General features: G+C 40.3%; 1 protein-coding gene across 1 annotated transcript; it reads right to left on the bottom strand.

Annotated features, from left to right (window-relative positions):
• Positions 1-522: 522 nt before the first annotated feature.
• On the bottom strand, positions 523-15,525 carry umodl1 (uromodulin-like 1). The gene is made up of 17 exons (XM_069147056.1): positions 15,390-15,525; positions 14,881-15,123; positions 14,466-14,624; positions 13,513-13,634; positions 13,058-13,241; positions 12,188-12,328; positions 9,685-9,948; positions 7,934-8,191; positions 7,268-7,380; positions 6,935-7,154; positions 5,325-5,462; positions 4,192-5,243; positions 3,871-4,028; positions 3,431-3,667; positions 2,073-2,229; positions 1,847-1,931; positions 523-1,258 (listed from the first exon to the last, which is right to left on the bottom strand). The coding sequence occupies exons 1-17, from the start codon at positions 15,463-15,465 to the stop codon at positions 1,071-1,073; spliced, it is 3,795 nt and encodes a 1,264-aa protein (XP_069003157.1). The 5' UTR covers positions 15,466-15,525; the 3' UTR covers positions 523-1,070.
• Between the last annotated feature and the right edge of the window lie 1,671 nt (positions 15,526-17,196).

Below are 17,196 nucleotides of genomic sequence, written 5' to 3'. Positions count from 1 at the left end.
AGGTCTCCAGGGACCTCCTCTCAAAGAGAAAGCCTCTCCTGTTTACTATTCACCGCCTCACCCGTTCATCCACGAGCTGCATTTGCCCCCCTATTGTCAACAGTGTGGGATTATGGGAAGGGTGAGGAAAAGCTGGATCCTACTCTTCAGCTCTGCTCGACTGAGAAAAGCTAACTGGAGATGTTTTTCCTAACCACTAATCTGATTAAAGGAGGGACGTGACACCCTTTGCGACCCTTACGGCCTTCATCCATACTTAAAAAAACAATAAAAGTGTCGGATCTGACAGCAACTTTTCTCTTATACCAGCTCAAACCTCATTTCTGCCTCCTTTTGTTGTCCTCTGAAAACAGTGTGAATATGTTATGTACTGTATGTGAAAGCAGGAAGCCATCTTGCATTGTTTTTTTGGAAGAGCTGAAGAACTGAGTCAGCAGCACCCCCAAGTGTCTGCCTGCATACAAGACATGTTTATTGTGCAGTCTGCAGCATAAAAGTCAGTGAACACAACATATATTCCACTAACAACAATCTCTGAAAGCGTTAACTATAGAAAAAAATAGCAACTAAGACGCAATAATGTAATAACTGTGCAGTATTACAGATCGTTTATTTTAAGCAGATTTAACCATATGAATTCATCATTTATACAGATTTGCAATAAACTCCAAATGTGAACTATGTACTAATATATTCTCTAAACTGAGTATTTTCAATAATCTTAATGTAGGCTGGTAAATTATTATCAGGTCTCATGCTTATATGAACATGTTTTGCCTCAACTAAGGAAAAACATATCTTCAAACTGTTAAGATATCCATTAAATATATTTCTAGTTTCTTAATTTGACGTCTCTGTTGACAACCACTTTATCATTTAAATTTCTCTAACTTGGTAAAATGTAAATATCATCTATAAATAGTTTGAATGTGCAAAGAGGCCAGTGTTTGTGAAGAGCTAAAGTGCCAATGATGCAACAGTGAAACCTATTGGCAGCTACATTGTAATAACTAATTCATCTGCTGCAGCAAACATGTTTATAATTCTGTGGCTTTGGTGGCGCTGCACCACTAAGTGTTGAAGATCAGGTAGGTGAAGTTCTCTTGCTTGGGTTTGACGCTGAAATTGTAGTGTCTAATGCGGTTCCTTTGGTAATAGAAGAGGCAGACGAAGCCAACGATGAAGAAGAGCGATAGGCCGATTCCAAGACAGGAGAAGCCAACGACATGAAGAGTGTTTAAGTCGCGGTCAAGAGACTCTGCAAGAATATATGCATCATGTAAAAATCAATAAAAAAGAAAAGGAAAACGAGAGAAAATCAACTACAAACGACAAAATGACGTGATCTTACAAATGTTGTGACTTTTATAAGTTCGTGATCTTATCACAAACTCTTCCATTCAGCACACTTTCCAAAAAAAAACAACTGAAATTTTCAATTCAGCTACACATGAGTCTATCCTGAAATAAATTCACTTCGAATGATAACAACTCAAATATATTTTATGAAGTTCAGGCTTTTTGAAATGTCTGATTTCCATAAAACTACTTGAACTTTCCTCTCCCCCAAACGGATGATAAAGACAATAGCAGTTCTTCCTTCATTCAACAGCAAGTTGGCTTATTCAAATTGAGACTGTCAAGTTTATAATGGAGATTGAAAATTTTAAGAGCATTTTCTACTCTATGGGCCAGCTGATCATCAGCAATAGAGTAGAAGTGTCATTCTTGCTTCACTCGAATTGAAGCACAGAAGAGGAATACAGCAAAAAAAAAAATTCACACACACATCACACTAGAGTCAAATGTTTTAAAGCCAATACTAATTCTGTATAAAATGACTCACCTTCATCTGACTTGACTATAGGCCCCAAAGAACCAAAACCTCTTCCAATTAAATTTGAAGACCGAGCCGTTCTTTGTAGACAATCCTGAGAGAAATCATGAGAATATCAAAGAAAAGCAGATCTTTGAATGTTCCAACATCTAGTTGATTTATTGTGAGTCGAAGGGGTCAGTTGTTTTCTGACTCAAGGCTGTGAGGCTATATTTGCGGAGTAGAAAGCACTCACAGGCACGCAGGTGTCCGATCCAATCTGCAGGCAGATCTGAACCTGGCAGTGCAGGTAGATCAACTTCAGGTTGACGAAGGAGAATATCTGGACGGATACACGGGATGTGCTGGAGTTCCCGTTCATCAACACCTTGGTGTATGTGTTCAGGGAGCAGCTGTGGAAACACACACGGGACACTGGAAACTGAAACTGCATCTGATTATCAATTGTGTCGGAACTGTTGATTTTAAACTAGAATATGAAATCCACATTTTAACAAATATATAACTGTCTGAATAAACTGCTGTGACTTAAATTGATGGTTACATCATTGACTAATTTACTGTTGATTCATTGATGTCCCTGTGTTTTTCTGGACATATTGCACTGGAAAGACTTTACTTTGAATTCTGGAGCCTCGAGCATGGAATCATCACTGGTTCACAGTTGTTCCTTTTCAGCGAGCACGAATCAGTTTCTAATTATATTCAGAGGTGACATCATCACCATATCCTCTCTCATATAGTCTCTCTGCTGTTCAGTTGGAGTACAAGCTGGTTCAAATTAAACAAAAATAATTGTAATGTAAAATGGCATCATGACATTTTTGGTAATAAAAAACATCAATATAATACAATACAATACAGCAAATAGGAAGCTACAACTACTTGATAGCTTACTTGACTTAGCAAAAAGACTTTGGGGGGGAAACGACTGCTTCCAGGAACATAATCCAAACACAAGCACCTCTAAAGCTCATTGATTCATATACTTGAATTTTATTTTAGATTACTTCGATGGAATTACGTAGAAATGTAAAAAAACTAAAACATATTGTGGTTTCATGGCGGTTTTGTGCTAGGTTACATCTTGCCTCAGCAGGGTGACTTCACGTCTCTATTTTAAGATCTACAAAAGCTACAGACATGCTAACAATAGTTGTTGTTTTTTTTAAATTCCCTTGTTATGCCTTGCTTATGATGACAGCATGGTTATCTTGTCTTTTTCACATATCACAGTATTTATCCTGTTATCTTGCAATAACAGGATAAATATATCATCTCATGATAACAAAATAAAATAACTAAACAAAAAATATATTTAAAAACATAAAAGAACTTGTAATCTTAAAAAAAATAATTACAAAAATAATCTCAGTTACCTAATATATTGAATAAAAAAAAACAATAAAAAAAAAAAAAAATACAATGTTAGAAGTCTGCCAGCACCCTATATGCCCATCATGTGACTCCATTATGGATCCTGATCCCTTGGCTGATATAATCTGAAGTAACAGTAATGGTAGTGGTCATAGTATTACTAAAAGAGAGTATCATCTGTAATTCAGATGAGAGAAAGGGTAACCGTAACTGTACCTGTTCTCCAGGAAGGTGTAGCTGTAGGTGTCCTCAGGGTTTAAGGTGGGAGTGCCCCAGCACTTGTTGATGACCAGTTTAATCTGCTCTGAGGAGGTGTTCAGGCTGACCTCCACCACCACAGCCTGGTTGGAGGACAGGCTGTAGTTGTGAGGCAGAGGCATTATACCATTCATCAGCTGCAATGTCACCCTGAACGACCCTGAGCCCACGATGACATCTTTGATCATGTCATACCTAAGATGGATGAGAAAAAAAAAGGCATACAGCCGTAAATACACTGCAACAAAAGAATTGAATGAAACCAGATTCAGGAGCACTCTTGCTATGTTCCTATGCTGGATAAGTGCTGCTGGGTATTTTTCTGTATTTTTCAGCTAACAGCTATTTTGAAAAATGCTTAAGCATACTGAGTAATCATGACACCAAGCGAAACATACCCCATTAAGCCGAAGTCTGCAGAGATAAGCATGCTCTTCATGTAGGTACACATGATGGGAACTTCCAGCAGGATTCTGGGCACCTCCTCAGCTCCGCTTGGTGAGTACAGATCCATGGTGTTAAACAAGGTCACAGTGGCTGTGTAGTAGGTTTCATTCTGAAACACCAGATGTCAAAAGCAATTAAGGCTCTTTACAGAGTTAATGCACGTCAGTTTTGGACACAAAATGTTTTCATGCATAGCATCAATGAAACATGCAAGAGCACTGGGAAATACAAACATTTCCCAAATGCTTTTTCTGAAGAGAAAAGACACCTACATGTACAAGACTAGTGGCACATTCATTCCACGCCACGGTCAGCTGGACATGTGTGGCATTGCCTCCGTTGACGCTACATCCCAGCAAGCCCAGGTACAAAGCGTTCTCGTGGATCTTGGCGTTGAGAAGAAAATCTTTGGCAACAGTCACAGTGATGGCACCAACTCTGCACTGGACTGAGAGGGCCCCGAGCATGGAGCCATTGGTGGTTGTCGGCATGGAAGTGGTTGGTGGAGAAGTAGTGGGTGTTGAAGAAGTTGTTGTGGTTGTCAGGGAAGTATTTGTGGTGCTTGTTGTTGGGGCAGAACTAGTTTGAGTATTACTGGTGATTGTTGTTGGGGTAGTAATGGTTGTGGTTGCAATATTTGCATTTGTTGTCAACGCAGGATCGGTTGTTGTAGTAGTAGAGGTGGTGGTTATTGGGGTAGTAGTGGTGGTCGGTGGGGCAGTAGCCATTGTAGTGGGGGTTGTTGGGGTAGCAGTAGTGGTTGTTGGGGTGGTGCTGGTTGTTGGGATGGTGGTGGTTGTTGGCGGGGTAGCAGTAGTGGTTGTCAGCGTGGTGGTGGTTGTTGGGGTAGCAGTAGTGGTTGTCGGGGTGGTGGTGGTTGTTGGGATGGTGGTGGTTGTTGGCGGGGTAGCAGTAGTGGTTGTCAGCGTGGTGGTGGTTGTTGGGGTAGCAGTAGTGGTTGTCGGGGTGGTGGTGGTTGTTGGCGGGGTAGCAGTAGTGGTTGTCAGCGTGGTGGTGGTTGTTGGTGTGGTGGTGCTGGTTGTTGGGGTAGCAGTAGTGGTTGTCGGGGTGGTGGTGGTGGTTGTTGGCGGGGTAGCAGTAGTGGTTGTCGGGCTGGTGGTGGTTGTTGGGGTAGCAGTAGTGGTTGTTGTTGGGGTAGTAATGGTTGTGGAAGCTTGAGCAATGCTTGAGACTGTTCTGGGAAGCATTCCACTTGATATGAGTGTATTTATCCCTGGAGAGGTAGTTACCGTGGTTACAGCTGGATCACTGCTTGAGGGTGTTATTTGAGGGACAGTCAGTGTTGTTGTTTCCATGGTAACAGCTGCTGAACAAGACAAGACACTGGTTACCAAATGAATAGATATTCTGTTATAGTGAATATAAATAATCTTTGTAAAATTACCTTGACAGGCTCGTCCGGGCCTTTCTGGGTCATTGTCTATAAATCCAACCAGACAGACACAAGTGTAGGAGGCCCAGGTGTTTGTACATGTAGCCCACTGGGAACAGTCATTTTCCCCTGGCGCACATTCATTAAAATCTATAAAATATATATTATGCAGTAAGTCAGGTTTTTATCTTGTTGGATATTGTTCTATAGATTCTACATTATAATCAGACATGATTATAATCATTACATTTAGTTTAGACGACGCTTTGAATTTTGCAAACCTTGCTTTGGGACAGAAAAAACTTTATTGCTTTGAGGCATGAAAAAGAGAGAAACTGTTGTTCTTCAAGCACGAAGAGGCGTGAAACTCAATACTTTTCTACTATTTCCCATGAAAAAGTTTCCTTCTTTTTTCCTTTTAGTATTTTCATGCACTTTTTCTGTTTAAATACAACTGTGCTAACTAATGGCTTGTCTTTGAATTATCTTCATTCATGATGTACCAAACAGATACAGTTGCCACACTTTGCCTTTTGAAAAGACCAAGAAAAAACATTTGTAGTCTGTATTTTCCAACATGTCTGCATTATTGTGGTTATATTGTGATTCACTACTATAAAGTTTGGGGGCTTAAAAGAGATGCACTAAAAATGGTTAAACTTTAAGCAGCAGTGAGCTGACATATTTTGTCATTTAGGCCAAGGTGTGAGTCCAAAATTGCTAGATCCTACAATTCCCAAAATGCAACTCAATAGTGCAACTTCATACTGTCCTGTCATATTGAAGGGAAGGTACAGCTGAATCCAGATGATGTCTGTGAGTGCTGATAGACGTCCAAACCTAGAAGTCATCCAGTGGACTTTTTGCAGACTTCCAGAGAGTCTGCTTGGGGTGAACCCTTGATCAGACTTCAGACTGATTTAATTATGTTCAATTCATTGCAATATGGACATGACATTGTAGAGTTTTTCTTTTATTTAACATAACAATTTTCCTTTATTTAAAATGGCCTATAGAGGTAATCAAAATGTAATTTATTTTTGTAGTCTTGTCTATCAAAGGCTTATAGCCTTGCAGTCTCCTGCCCTCTTTACATGACAGTGAACATGTTACAGTGCGTACGACTAAAGTCCACCAGAGCTCAGTCCGCAACTCCAAAGGGTAAATATTTAGATTCAGCCACCAATGGATAAGACTTCCATGTTTATAACTTGCAAGCGTTCACATCACCAGATGACTAAAGATGGCAGCTGTCTGTGTTCCTGTGCTGCTGCTTCTCACTCATCACTGGACATTTCATCTGCCTTAATCAACAGAGACTAACCAGACAGAACAGACACCAACATTAGGTCCATTTCTTCAAAGAATGTCATCCTACCTTGTGAGCAAACTTTGCTAAACAGGAGTCTATATGAGTCATTGTATGTTGACATGAATGCTGGTGATAAATGATAATTAGGGCCACTGTAATATGATGTGCTGTCCACAATTTAAAATCTCCAAGCCAAACCTTCCCCCGGTTCCACAGAAGACATTTTACAACTGTTTTCACGAGCTGAATAGTACGAACTGTAAGCAACTAACCTAAACTGATTTAAAGTGTAGCATGGAAAGAGTCATACCATTAATGCTTGTGTTGTTTTCATCCACAGTGTATTTGGAGCTGTTGATCAGGGAGTGCAGCAATGCTATAGACACATTACTTATATCTTGGCTTTGACTGGGGATGAAGATTATGGTGAAATTGACCACCACGCTGCCGAGGGAGAAGCTTCTGATCTCGATCCTCACCTGGTCCGAATTCACCAAGTATTTCATCTCTGGAGAGAGAGACTGATAGATCTTTTGGTGACAGGAAACAGGTCTACTGTCAGAAGTGTGAGGAATTTTGAGGATTTTTTTTTTTTTTAAACAGATTATATTCAGTCAGTGGATAATCCTCGTAACGCACCCACCTCCTCTACAATGCTCTCCGTGAGGTTTTTGTAGGCCCGGCTGCTAGTGTTCTGGAGGTCATCAGTGAACTCGATGTTAGTAAGTCGTGCCGTGGCGTCAAGACTCTGAGCATCTGCAAAGAAAAGGGTTATTTCAATAACCACATTCTCCATAATGAAATGTCAGCCCTTGGACCAACCCGAGGCCTAGTGCTTTAAAACGCAGTCTTTTCTTCATCGCACATTCATTATTAAGGAGAATTTGACTGCTTTTACTTATTACTTGATGGTAATCAATGGTTGCATTTTATTTTTCTTCTTTTTTCTCTTGTGGCTCAGGCAAAACACATTTCCTTTGTTGTTGTCCCATTTCTAAGAAAAAAACAGACCAGAGCTACTTCCACATAGAGGAAATAAGATCTACAACTCTAAATTGCCTTGTAGTCAACTTACATCAATTGAGAATTTTCAGTCTCATATGCACATTTTAGCAACTTCAACAATTTAACAGCTTGGGGTTTGATATGACCTGTCCTACTATCCAAATATGATATATAACAGCTACACGAATCACAATGGATAAAAGTAATAATTTACTGTAAATTTGATAGCCGTTATGATGCTTCTGTATATGTTAAATAAAAAATGATCCACATTTCAAAGTCATTGCAAAAACTCAGTTCTTGCCAGTTTTGACTGACACACGAAGGGCGACGCCTTGGCTCCCACAGGCACGAGGTGTGATGGTAACACTGTAGATCACCCCAGGCAGCAGTCCCGTCACCTCAATCAAGGTCTGATTGGTATCCCAAGAATTATTGACCTCTGACCCTTTGCTTAGAAAAACCTGATAAGTCTGGTTTGTCTGAAAGTGACCGGACCAGTAGACTGAGAAGGAGGTTCCAGTGACGTTGGTGGACTGTAAACTGCTGATGCTGGGAGGAGCTGGAAAATGGAACAGATGAGGATTATTGTTCATAAATTGTAGTGAAAGAAATATTTTGATGTTCATTGGGAAATACGGTTATTTGCTTGGTTGCCAAAGGTTACATGAAAAGTCTAATACCACTGTACTATTATGACTGGAAACAGAGGCAAACAGCCTGTCCAAAAGTATTAAATTCCAGCTGAGAACAACTGTTGTTTTGTCCTAGCTTTCTGCCTCATTCACTGCTTAAGAGGCAGTCTAGAGAAAAGCTCAGGGAAACAGCTGTATGCTCCCCTATAACGGAGGTGGGCAAGTTAAGCACATGTACGTGTGAAACCAGTCTTCATCCTTGAATAGTTTTTATTTGAACGCTCAGCTCCACTTTGTGTCGATGGCTGAAGTTTGTTTCTGAGTGTGAAATCACTGTCTCCCCGAGTGGCTGCTGGGGGAGATAAACACCCACTAGATTTCATTTTTTTTAAAGCCACCTCCCTCCAGCCTCAGGGAGCAGTAATGAGCCCACCGTGGTTTGGCTTACAATAGACCTTTATCACAGAAGACATTTTGAGTTTTTATAGTGGGGAAAGCATGGGTGGAATTAAAACAATGGTGCTGTGAAAGCAACTCCACTGTCATTGAGGAGGTGAAAGCAATTTATTGACAAGTGACATAAAGGTGAGATTTATGTTTCATCAGAAGTTGTTTCGAACTGGATTTTTAAGGTTTACAAAAGAAAAGACTTGAAAGATGAGAGGTTACTGCTTGATTACATAAATGTAGGCCCCTGTATTTGGGTCTACTTTAATCTCCCACTAGCTCCATTATTGAGCAGCTGCTTCCATAACTTTTCTGTGGAACTCTTTGTGACTTTCTGTCTCCCATGCAGTGCAGTGCGGGATTTATATTTAGCTTACAGGTGTGACAATCTTCACGATATCTATTCTGCTGGAGACATCAGCCGAAGAAATAATTCAACGCAAAATATAGTCATGTGTTTTTTGTTCAATTAAAGGTTGAGTGTGTAGGTTCAGTGGGCTCTATGGATGAAAATGATTATTATTTTTTATCATTCTATAATAACCTAAAACTAAGAATTGTCGTGTTTTCGTGACATTAGAATGAGCCCTTCATATGAACATAGGGAGCGGGTCGTCGTCCACACAGCTTGTCATGTCTCGCCGGCATGTCTCTACAGTAGTCTAGAAGAGACTAAACAAACACGTTCTCTGTAGAGGGGCTTTTGTGCTTTTTGCAAGTTTCATGGCCACCATAGATTCACCTACGCACTTGGAAAACTTGGAGGGTGAGGAGAGGGGTGTTCTGCAATCTGCAATCTCAATACTAGATGCCACTGAATCTTACACACTGCTCCTTTAAATGCTTTTGAGAAAACGTAATACTCCCTCGCAAAAAAGACATCTTTATTTGGATACAACAAGGACTACTTTGGCTTGTAAATCAAGATGCGTGATTCTAAGCAGCGTTGAGAAACAAATAAATAATATCTTACAACATGTGGTTGTCGGCAGAGGTGAGTCCACAGTTGAGCTCAGGCTGGTATGAGGTGTAAAGCTTGTCCACGGTAGAGCATGTGATGAATTATAAAGGACGGAGCTGCTGGAGCTGGTCGTGCTAGTCTCAGAGGAGTTGAAGATACCCGTGCTGCTGTTGCCTGGAGAGTCCTGCGTGGTGCTGGGAGCAGGGCTGAGGGTTGTGTTCATCACCAGAGGGAAGGTCACCGGGTGCTCCGTGGTGGTCGACACCCTGTCGTCAGCTGGGAACAAACAATACAAGCTGATGTGAAATATTGATGTGTCCTGAGTATGTGTGGGTCAAGCCCGTTACTCTATTTTGTTTACCAGGTGACTGTCAGCACAGATTAAGTAGAAATAAAGCCTGCTTGTGTACATAGGATGATATCACAGTGGTGAAATATGAGAAATCTGGAGACCTCGCCAAGCCTCTCATGCAAGGTTTGCTGCGATGGCTGAAACTTTGCCTTTAAAACTAACCACAGTTTCCTGGTTCGGGCTGTCCTGCAGCCTCCTACTGTAAATTTGCTTCATTTTAACATCGTGGTTTGTTCCCTACAGCTTCCTTTGTGCCAAAGACAAGGCTTCCATAACCTTGTTGTTCTTGCCTTACCAGAAGATTTAACTGTTTCTTGTTAATGTTTTGTTTTTATTTTTTCACACAGTTGTTGGTGTATAGGCGATGAGTTTTCCCCCACTGTCTTTTAAGACACGTTTCCTTTCATGAAATTTCACCTTTTGGCAAAAGGGTGAGAACCTAAGGGCCTTTTCTGCTGATGAGACCCGGATAAGACACAGAATGGTAAATCCACAAAATCATAATTTAAAGAAACCTGCTCCACCTCACATGTTGCGCTCAGCTCTGATTTTCAATGTCAGCTGTTTGAAATTCCTGTATCATTTCAGATCCTTTAACATGTTTGAAGGAATCACAAAAAAAACCAAACAGACATGTAATCAAACCATCATTTAGAATAACAGGATTTTTCACGTTTATTTATGACAATATATAAAGAAAACTGATGTTTTCATACAAATGTGCGTGCATTGACTTTCTTTAACCCCAAAGAAAAGCTCATTGATGAAACTTGCTCTGTTTGCTAATCTTTCTCTTTCAATCAGTTTTTTCGACTTTCCTGCATATGATGCAGGAAAGCACCTCTGTTATGTCCAGTCTCTTCTAAAGGGACTGGACCTCTGTTATCCTGCTCCCAACAGTATTTTTCAGTACATAGAGTCATGGAAATTATTGAAGTGTGTCTTGTCATCACGTCATGATCTAAAGAGCTCTCCAAGGCCTTCAGAAAAACGGCTGTAGATGTATATGAATCCAGCAAGGGATTTAAAAAGATCTCCAAGTTATTTTACGTAAATCACATAACTGTAACAAAAATCATCGACAAGCAGTGTGGTTTCAAACGACTGCCAGTTTGTCCAGGAATATCTGCTCCTGAAAATTAAGCCCAAGAGCAGCCCACTTGATGCTAAAAGAAATTCATCACAGGATCTGCAAGTAACTCTTGCAACTGTTGGTGTCAAAGTGCTGCTTTTTTAATCAGAAACAGACTGTGCATATTTGACCTGCGTGGTAAGTGTGCCAGGAAAAAGCCTTTGCTGCCCAAAAAGAACATTACAGTTTACCAGTGAATATTCAGTTAAAGGCCATCCTTAAATGTTATGGTTTGGGCCATTGACACTGGCTGACCACCATTTTTCCTGGACAATACCTTTACAATCAAGATTCCACAGCATCACATATGTGTATTGGGTTGACTGAAAAACTGGGTCCTTGTTAGATCCTAGGCCGGTCGTCATGCGAGGCCCTTTAGCCACAAGTCATTTAGTTTTCACTTATTCCACACTGCACATAAGCCTATTTTATGCAGGCTTTCTTTCTTTATGTGGGTGAGTGGTGGATCTACACCGATAGCCGTAACCTGACTGCACCACAGGCCTGTCAAACATGCCCCCAAAAACAAATCTTTTTGAAGTTTATTTTATAATTATTAACGGGATTATTTTCAGATGGACCTCCAGAAAAGTAATCTGGAGGAGAGAATTTAGCGAATGACATACAGGGAATTGTGGAAATTTTTTATTGACATTGAATTTAATGAGAGAAGTTGAATGGCTATCAATGTAAACCAGCGCTTTTTGGAGCCAACCTCTAGTGGGACTTGGTTTTGTTGCAGTTTAAGGCACTTCCGCACCGCTGGAAGCTACGTCCACTTTTATATACAGTCAGTGGATAAATTATTGTAAAAGCTAATTTTCCTTGTGATTGTGTTCAAGTATACCACTTTTACGTGTAGGCACTGATTGAAAGATAATCAAATGTTTTTTTTAATCTAAATATGTCAAAAAAAAAACATACAACTGCTAAATAATATATGTTTGGACCCCCCCCCCCCCGCCCCCCCCCCCCCCCCCCCCCCACACACACACACACACACACACACACACACACACACACAGTCTAACCTGTACAGCGGGTTCCAGGGTTGCTGGGGTTAACATCAATAAATCCTTGGTGGCAGACACACTGATAGGAGCCCACTGTGTTGTTACAGTCTGCCTGAAGGGAGCACTGACGAAGAGCAGGGTGAACACACTCATTTACATCTGCAATTAAAAATGCATGGCGTTAGACAGGAACACACGTCTGTGTATGTTATTTAAGTAGTTTTAATAATTAGAAAATGTAAGGTGAACATTAAAAATAACATTTAAAGGATTACTAAACTGTATAATTCACTGGTAGAGACATTTAGAAAGGAAAGAAAACTGTTACTTAAAATACACTTGACGTCAGCCTTGATTGTTTGTATCCTTAATTTAAGGGCTGAGCAGTTTAGATGTACTGTATCTTACAGATCAAGAGATGAAATAAAGCCTTCAGTGTAAGAAGGACATTAATTCTAAGAGAACCTATTTGAAGCCATTTTATGTGCATGATGGTGATTGTTACTGCCTTTTGTGCAACTATAACAAGTATGACTGATCTATGATTAACATCGGAGTGTGTGGGTGTGTGTTTGCGTGTTTATCTACGTGTGTGTGTGTGTGTGTGTGTGTGTGTGTGTGTGTGTGTGTGTGTGTGTGTGTGTATGTGTGTGCAGTCGCTCTGGTGTTATTTTCCGCTATTGCAGGAAACATCCCACAGATGACTGTCACTCAAACACAAGTGGTGGGAGAAGGAAACTGTGGTGCAACTGAGTCATTTTTTCCTGAACGGCGTGTTCTATGCCACATGAGTCATTCTCAGAACTCTACAAGAATGTCATTTCTCTAAAGAAAAAAAGCTTCACAGACAGATCAGTGCTGCTGAACATAACAAGGGTGTCTGCTCACCTTGCACTGTCACAGATGACACCTCCTCTATGTGTTTGAGAAGAAGATGCAGCTTTGATGTGACATTGTACAGCGACAGAGTCGCGCTGCAGTCAATCAGCAGAGAGGTGGCAGTTCTATAAGGATGCACGGGCCATGAGCTGAGGTAATAGATGGGAATCTCAAACTGCAGAGCTCCAGTCACCTAATGACAGACCAAAAATATTATAATTGGTGTCGAAATTTAATACAAATGAAATATTAGCATGACATATTTTTCTTTTCTAAATAGCATTACCAAAGAAAGTGTTTTAATACTAGTGATGATGCCTGACTAGTGTTCTTAGAAGCATAGTCTTATTGACTAGTCTTATTATTAGAAGCATAGTTAGAAGCATAGTCTTATTATTAGAAGCATAGTCTCATTGACTTATTGTCTTCATATCTGTAGAAGTTGTTTATTAGAACTTCTTTACCATTGCTTGTAGCAGTCTTGTGTGATTCAGAAGCCCTTCGTCCTCGGACATTAGTTGATGGTAATCTTCCTTCACGGTCACTGTTGCATTCCAACGGTTTCTTCCGTTCTCAGAAGAATTGGCTGAAAGTAGAGTTAAAAGGATCAGTTCACACAACTTGCAAAGAAATATATTTTCTCACTTTAGGATTTGTCGGGCTCGTCCCTAGTTCGGTTAGAACACCCAGAATTAATGAATCGTGTCGAATTCTCACAATTGGTTTGATCATAAAAACGTGCAAAAATATATGGAGAGAGGAGTTTAAATTGTGTATTAGTTTAAACTTCCAATGTAAACGAGTAAAAATTGTTACAATACCCACTAAATTTCGCATTGGAATAGTGTGTCCCAGTGAACCTGTTTTTTGAGACACTAGCTGAACCTTTATTTCCAGTTACTTAACGACCCGAGAATAGGCAGCAGCTCTGTATATAATTTTGAAATGTTTTAATTTTCATTATTACATCAGCTGAAAATAGTTCCAATAAAAATGGCACCCAGTTTACGCGTTTATAAAGTGTTGTTTCATTTTAAGTGAGAGACCAGGTACATTTTCAAACAGAAAAATAACATCCCTCTTATTAGAAATGAAAATGTGAATTAAAAGCATTAAAACACACTTTTGTCCATTCACTCTACTCAAATGTTTTGTTGCTCCAGCCATGTTGGTCTGGTCAGGTCCGTTAGCTTACGTTAGCATTTGCTGTGTAATTGAAATCACTGTTTTGTTTCTTGCTATATTTTAACATTATTCTATTATGGTCACTTGTAGTTACAGTTGTACAGTAAAAGTTTTCTAACATTAAATGAAAAGTTGAAAAAAAAAAGATCTATTAAGAAGAGCACATGACTTCAACCAACAACCCAAAGTGGCGGTAGAGTTAAATAACGGTACAATCAGGATGAAAACTAACCTGCAGGGTCAAAGCAGAGAGAGCGGCCATATCTCTGGCAGCATTTTTGCCAGCCTGGACAGCCTATGTCCAACTCACAGTCCTCAGATCTGGGACACAATCCATCTGTATTTGGACACAATCCTGGCTTGGCAGTAAACTCAGCCCTCCTGTTTCCAGCTTCATTCAAAGGAAATAACATGTTACAAGCCATATATTAGTGCAGATATATTTGTAACTGCAGTTTCTGAGGTTCCATCTGGTGTCTTGTACGCAGAACCACACACTGAAAGGTCATTCTGGTTGCCTGGCTGTCTGCAGTGTGTGGTGCTATATCATCAGATGTTACAAACACAAGGACTCTTTCGCAGTCAGATATATTTGTGCTTTTCCATCATCCTCAAACCCAGAAATGAATATAGTGCAGTACACTCACACAAGGCGCAGTAACGACCAACTTGTACGTAGCCGTCGCAGCAGCCGGTCACCTGCACCTCTACTGTCTTGAACTCAGTCTGATGTATCATTCTGTAAAGTGTGACCGTACATGTCTTCCAGAGGAGCCATCCGCCACAAGGCTGAGACACAGTATAGGGGACCCTGTGCACCACGAGGAAACTTGCAGTCCTGGTTTTGTTGCGGGTGCATAGATGGTAGCCAGATAAAGACAGGCTATTTCCTGAAACAAAAGATATCTTATCTTCATCGGCAGTTCACCCCTGCTGTGTAAAAACATCAGATTTCGAAATTTTAAGCTATAGGCACAAACAGTGCTCCTTGATTGTGACTTACTCATAAATTATAATGCACGTCTATCATCCGTGACATTATATATGTTCAAAACAAACTATACCTAGCAAAGAAAGTGGTTTAAAACTAAATGCCACATTCGGTTTTGGTCAAACATTATTTTTATGTGAATCTGTCATCAGTGTGGAGGCCTACCTTCTTGCTTAGTGTTTTGTCCCACACAGAGAGGCAGCAGGGCCGCAGCCACCCAGATGGAGAGCATCCAACTCATGTTTCACAGATCAGAATCTCCACCGTATATACCACCACGTTGTAGCTGCATGTCGGACTTCGAGATGATGCTAAGGACTGTCAAGGGTGTATTCAAAGACCAAATCCTCTGTGGCACAGTCTTTCTCCACCCCTCACGGCACCATCAGTCCCTCATGGATCACAAATCCAGGAAGCCAGCAGGTAAAGTATTATGAATGTTAATATTTAGAGTAACATTTGTGAACGTACTAAGATTATGTATATTTTTTTGCGAGGATCCTGCAAAATCTAAACATCTTGATCACTAATTTTGCTATTACAGCTGTCAGCAGGACAATCAGTATATCCAAAAGAGAAAAATATTTGGTTCATATTAATTTCACAAAGACACTTATATTTTTATGTCAATAAATTGTCATTTTATTCCTTCTTTGGCTGCGTCAGTTTCAGTAAACATGTTTATGATGCCAGGGAGAGATGTAAGATGGGAGGAGTCCCTAATGGCTTGGTTTCCACACAGGTAACCATGGCAGTGCTTTCTATGCTGCTGGCATTAACAGTCAACTGTGTCAGCCGTTAATGTCAAGTATGGAGGAGTGAGAACTTCCCTGCCATCTTCCCACATGTCTTCATTCTCATTATATGAAAGAACAGCGGGACGGTTTGGCTGGCGAAGATAAATTCCATAAAAAGACTACGTCAAGCCTCACTTTGACATTATCGATGTGAATTCATGTGCATGTTTGATGAAAGAAATTTCTACAGGCATTCTGCGTCCTTTTAAATCTCGCCATGCACGTTTCTTAATTCATAACTCCAACTAAATGTAGTGTTTCGTACGGTGGTGTTTCTCTCTTTGTAATGAGGTGTGAAAATGGGCCCAATTAAGCTTCCTGCGGTCATTAAGCAATAATCATAATGCCGGCAGGCTGATGCATATGGATGCAAAGAATTTCAGGGCTTCAGGTTGAGTGAAGTAGTAAAGTCACTCCACATTTACACCACGGCAACTGTATTTCATGATTTTGTTGAAAATAAGGCCAATGAGGAGTTGTGCAATCCCTCTTTTCACCAGAAGTGCTGCACCTGACCGAGTCATGAGATTGTTGCTAGGTACTGGAGCTGACATGACGTTTCAGGAAGAGGCCTGTAGGCCACACACACACACACACACACACACACACACACACACACATAGCGACGAGGCCCCACTGGATGCCAGTAATGACACAAGTCTACTGCTGTGCTATAGTGACGTTTTATTTTATTTTCGGTCTGGGACCTAATTAGTTTCACTGGGGTTAAGAGGGCGTGTAGTAACATGCATATTATACAAGCACAGTTAAAGACAATCGCTTCTGTTGTTTGGTGCATAACATTTAACAGTTACACATACTATTTTTCACTTAATAAGATTAAAAGATAAAAAGGTCTTTTTATAATCAGTGGATTAATGTATTAGCAAACCAGATTACTCTTTTCCTGCATTGATGAGATTTTTTTTTTTTTTTAATAGGGAGAATTGTCAGGCAATTCAAATTAACAAGTCAAAGTCTAAAGAAATGCTGCCGATGGGGCGTCAACCTGCACAAGAAAGATTCAAATTCCACCAGTCTAACCAAGAAGTCAGAGGAATTTTTATAACTTCTGACACATGACAGCTGTTCATGGCCAACTATGAGATATTGATGGATGAAATCAAACCTGACCTTACAACATTGAAAGTCCTCCTCTTATCCCCTAATAGGGC

Source organism: Embiotoca jacksoni, unplaced genomic scaffold, assembly GCF_022577435.1.
Source record: "Embiotoca jacksoni isolate LCO1_2020_lvr unplaced genomic scaffold, fEmbJac1.0.p SCAF_13, whole genome shotgun sequence".
Taxonomy (NCBI): domain Eukaryota; kingdom Metazoa; phylum Chordata; class Actinopteri; family Embiotocidae; genus Embiotoca; species Embiotoca jacksoni.
The sequence above is the reverse complement of the archived record's forward strand: the minus strand, read 5'-3'. Positions and strand labels throughout refer to the sequence as shown.

Coding starts and splice junctions, on each gene's coding strand:
- umodl1 (XM_069147056.1), bottom strand. CDS start 15,465: ATGAGTTGGATGCTCTCCATCTGGGTGGCTGCGGCCCTGCTGCCTCTC. Junction 12,329..13,057: donor GTCATCTGTGACAGTGCAAG/GTGAGCAGACAC, acceptor TTTTAATTGCAG/ATGTAAATGAGTGTGTTCAC. Junction 9,949..12,187: donor CCCTGGAACCCGCTGTACAG/GTTAGACTGTGT, acceptor GTTTGTTCCCAG/CTGACGACAGGGTGTCGACC.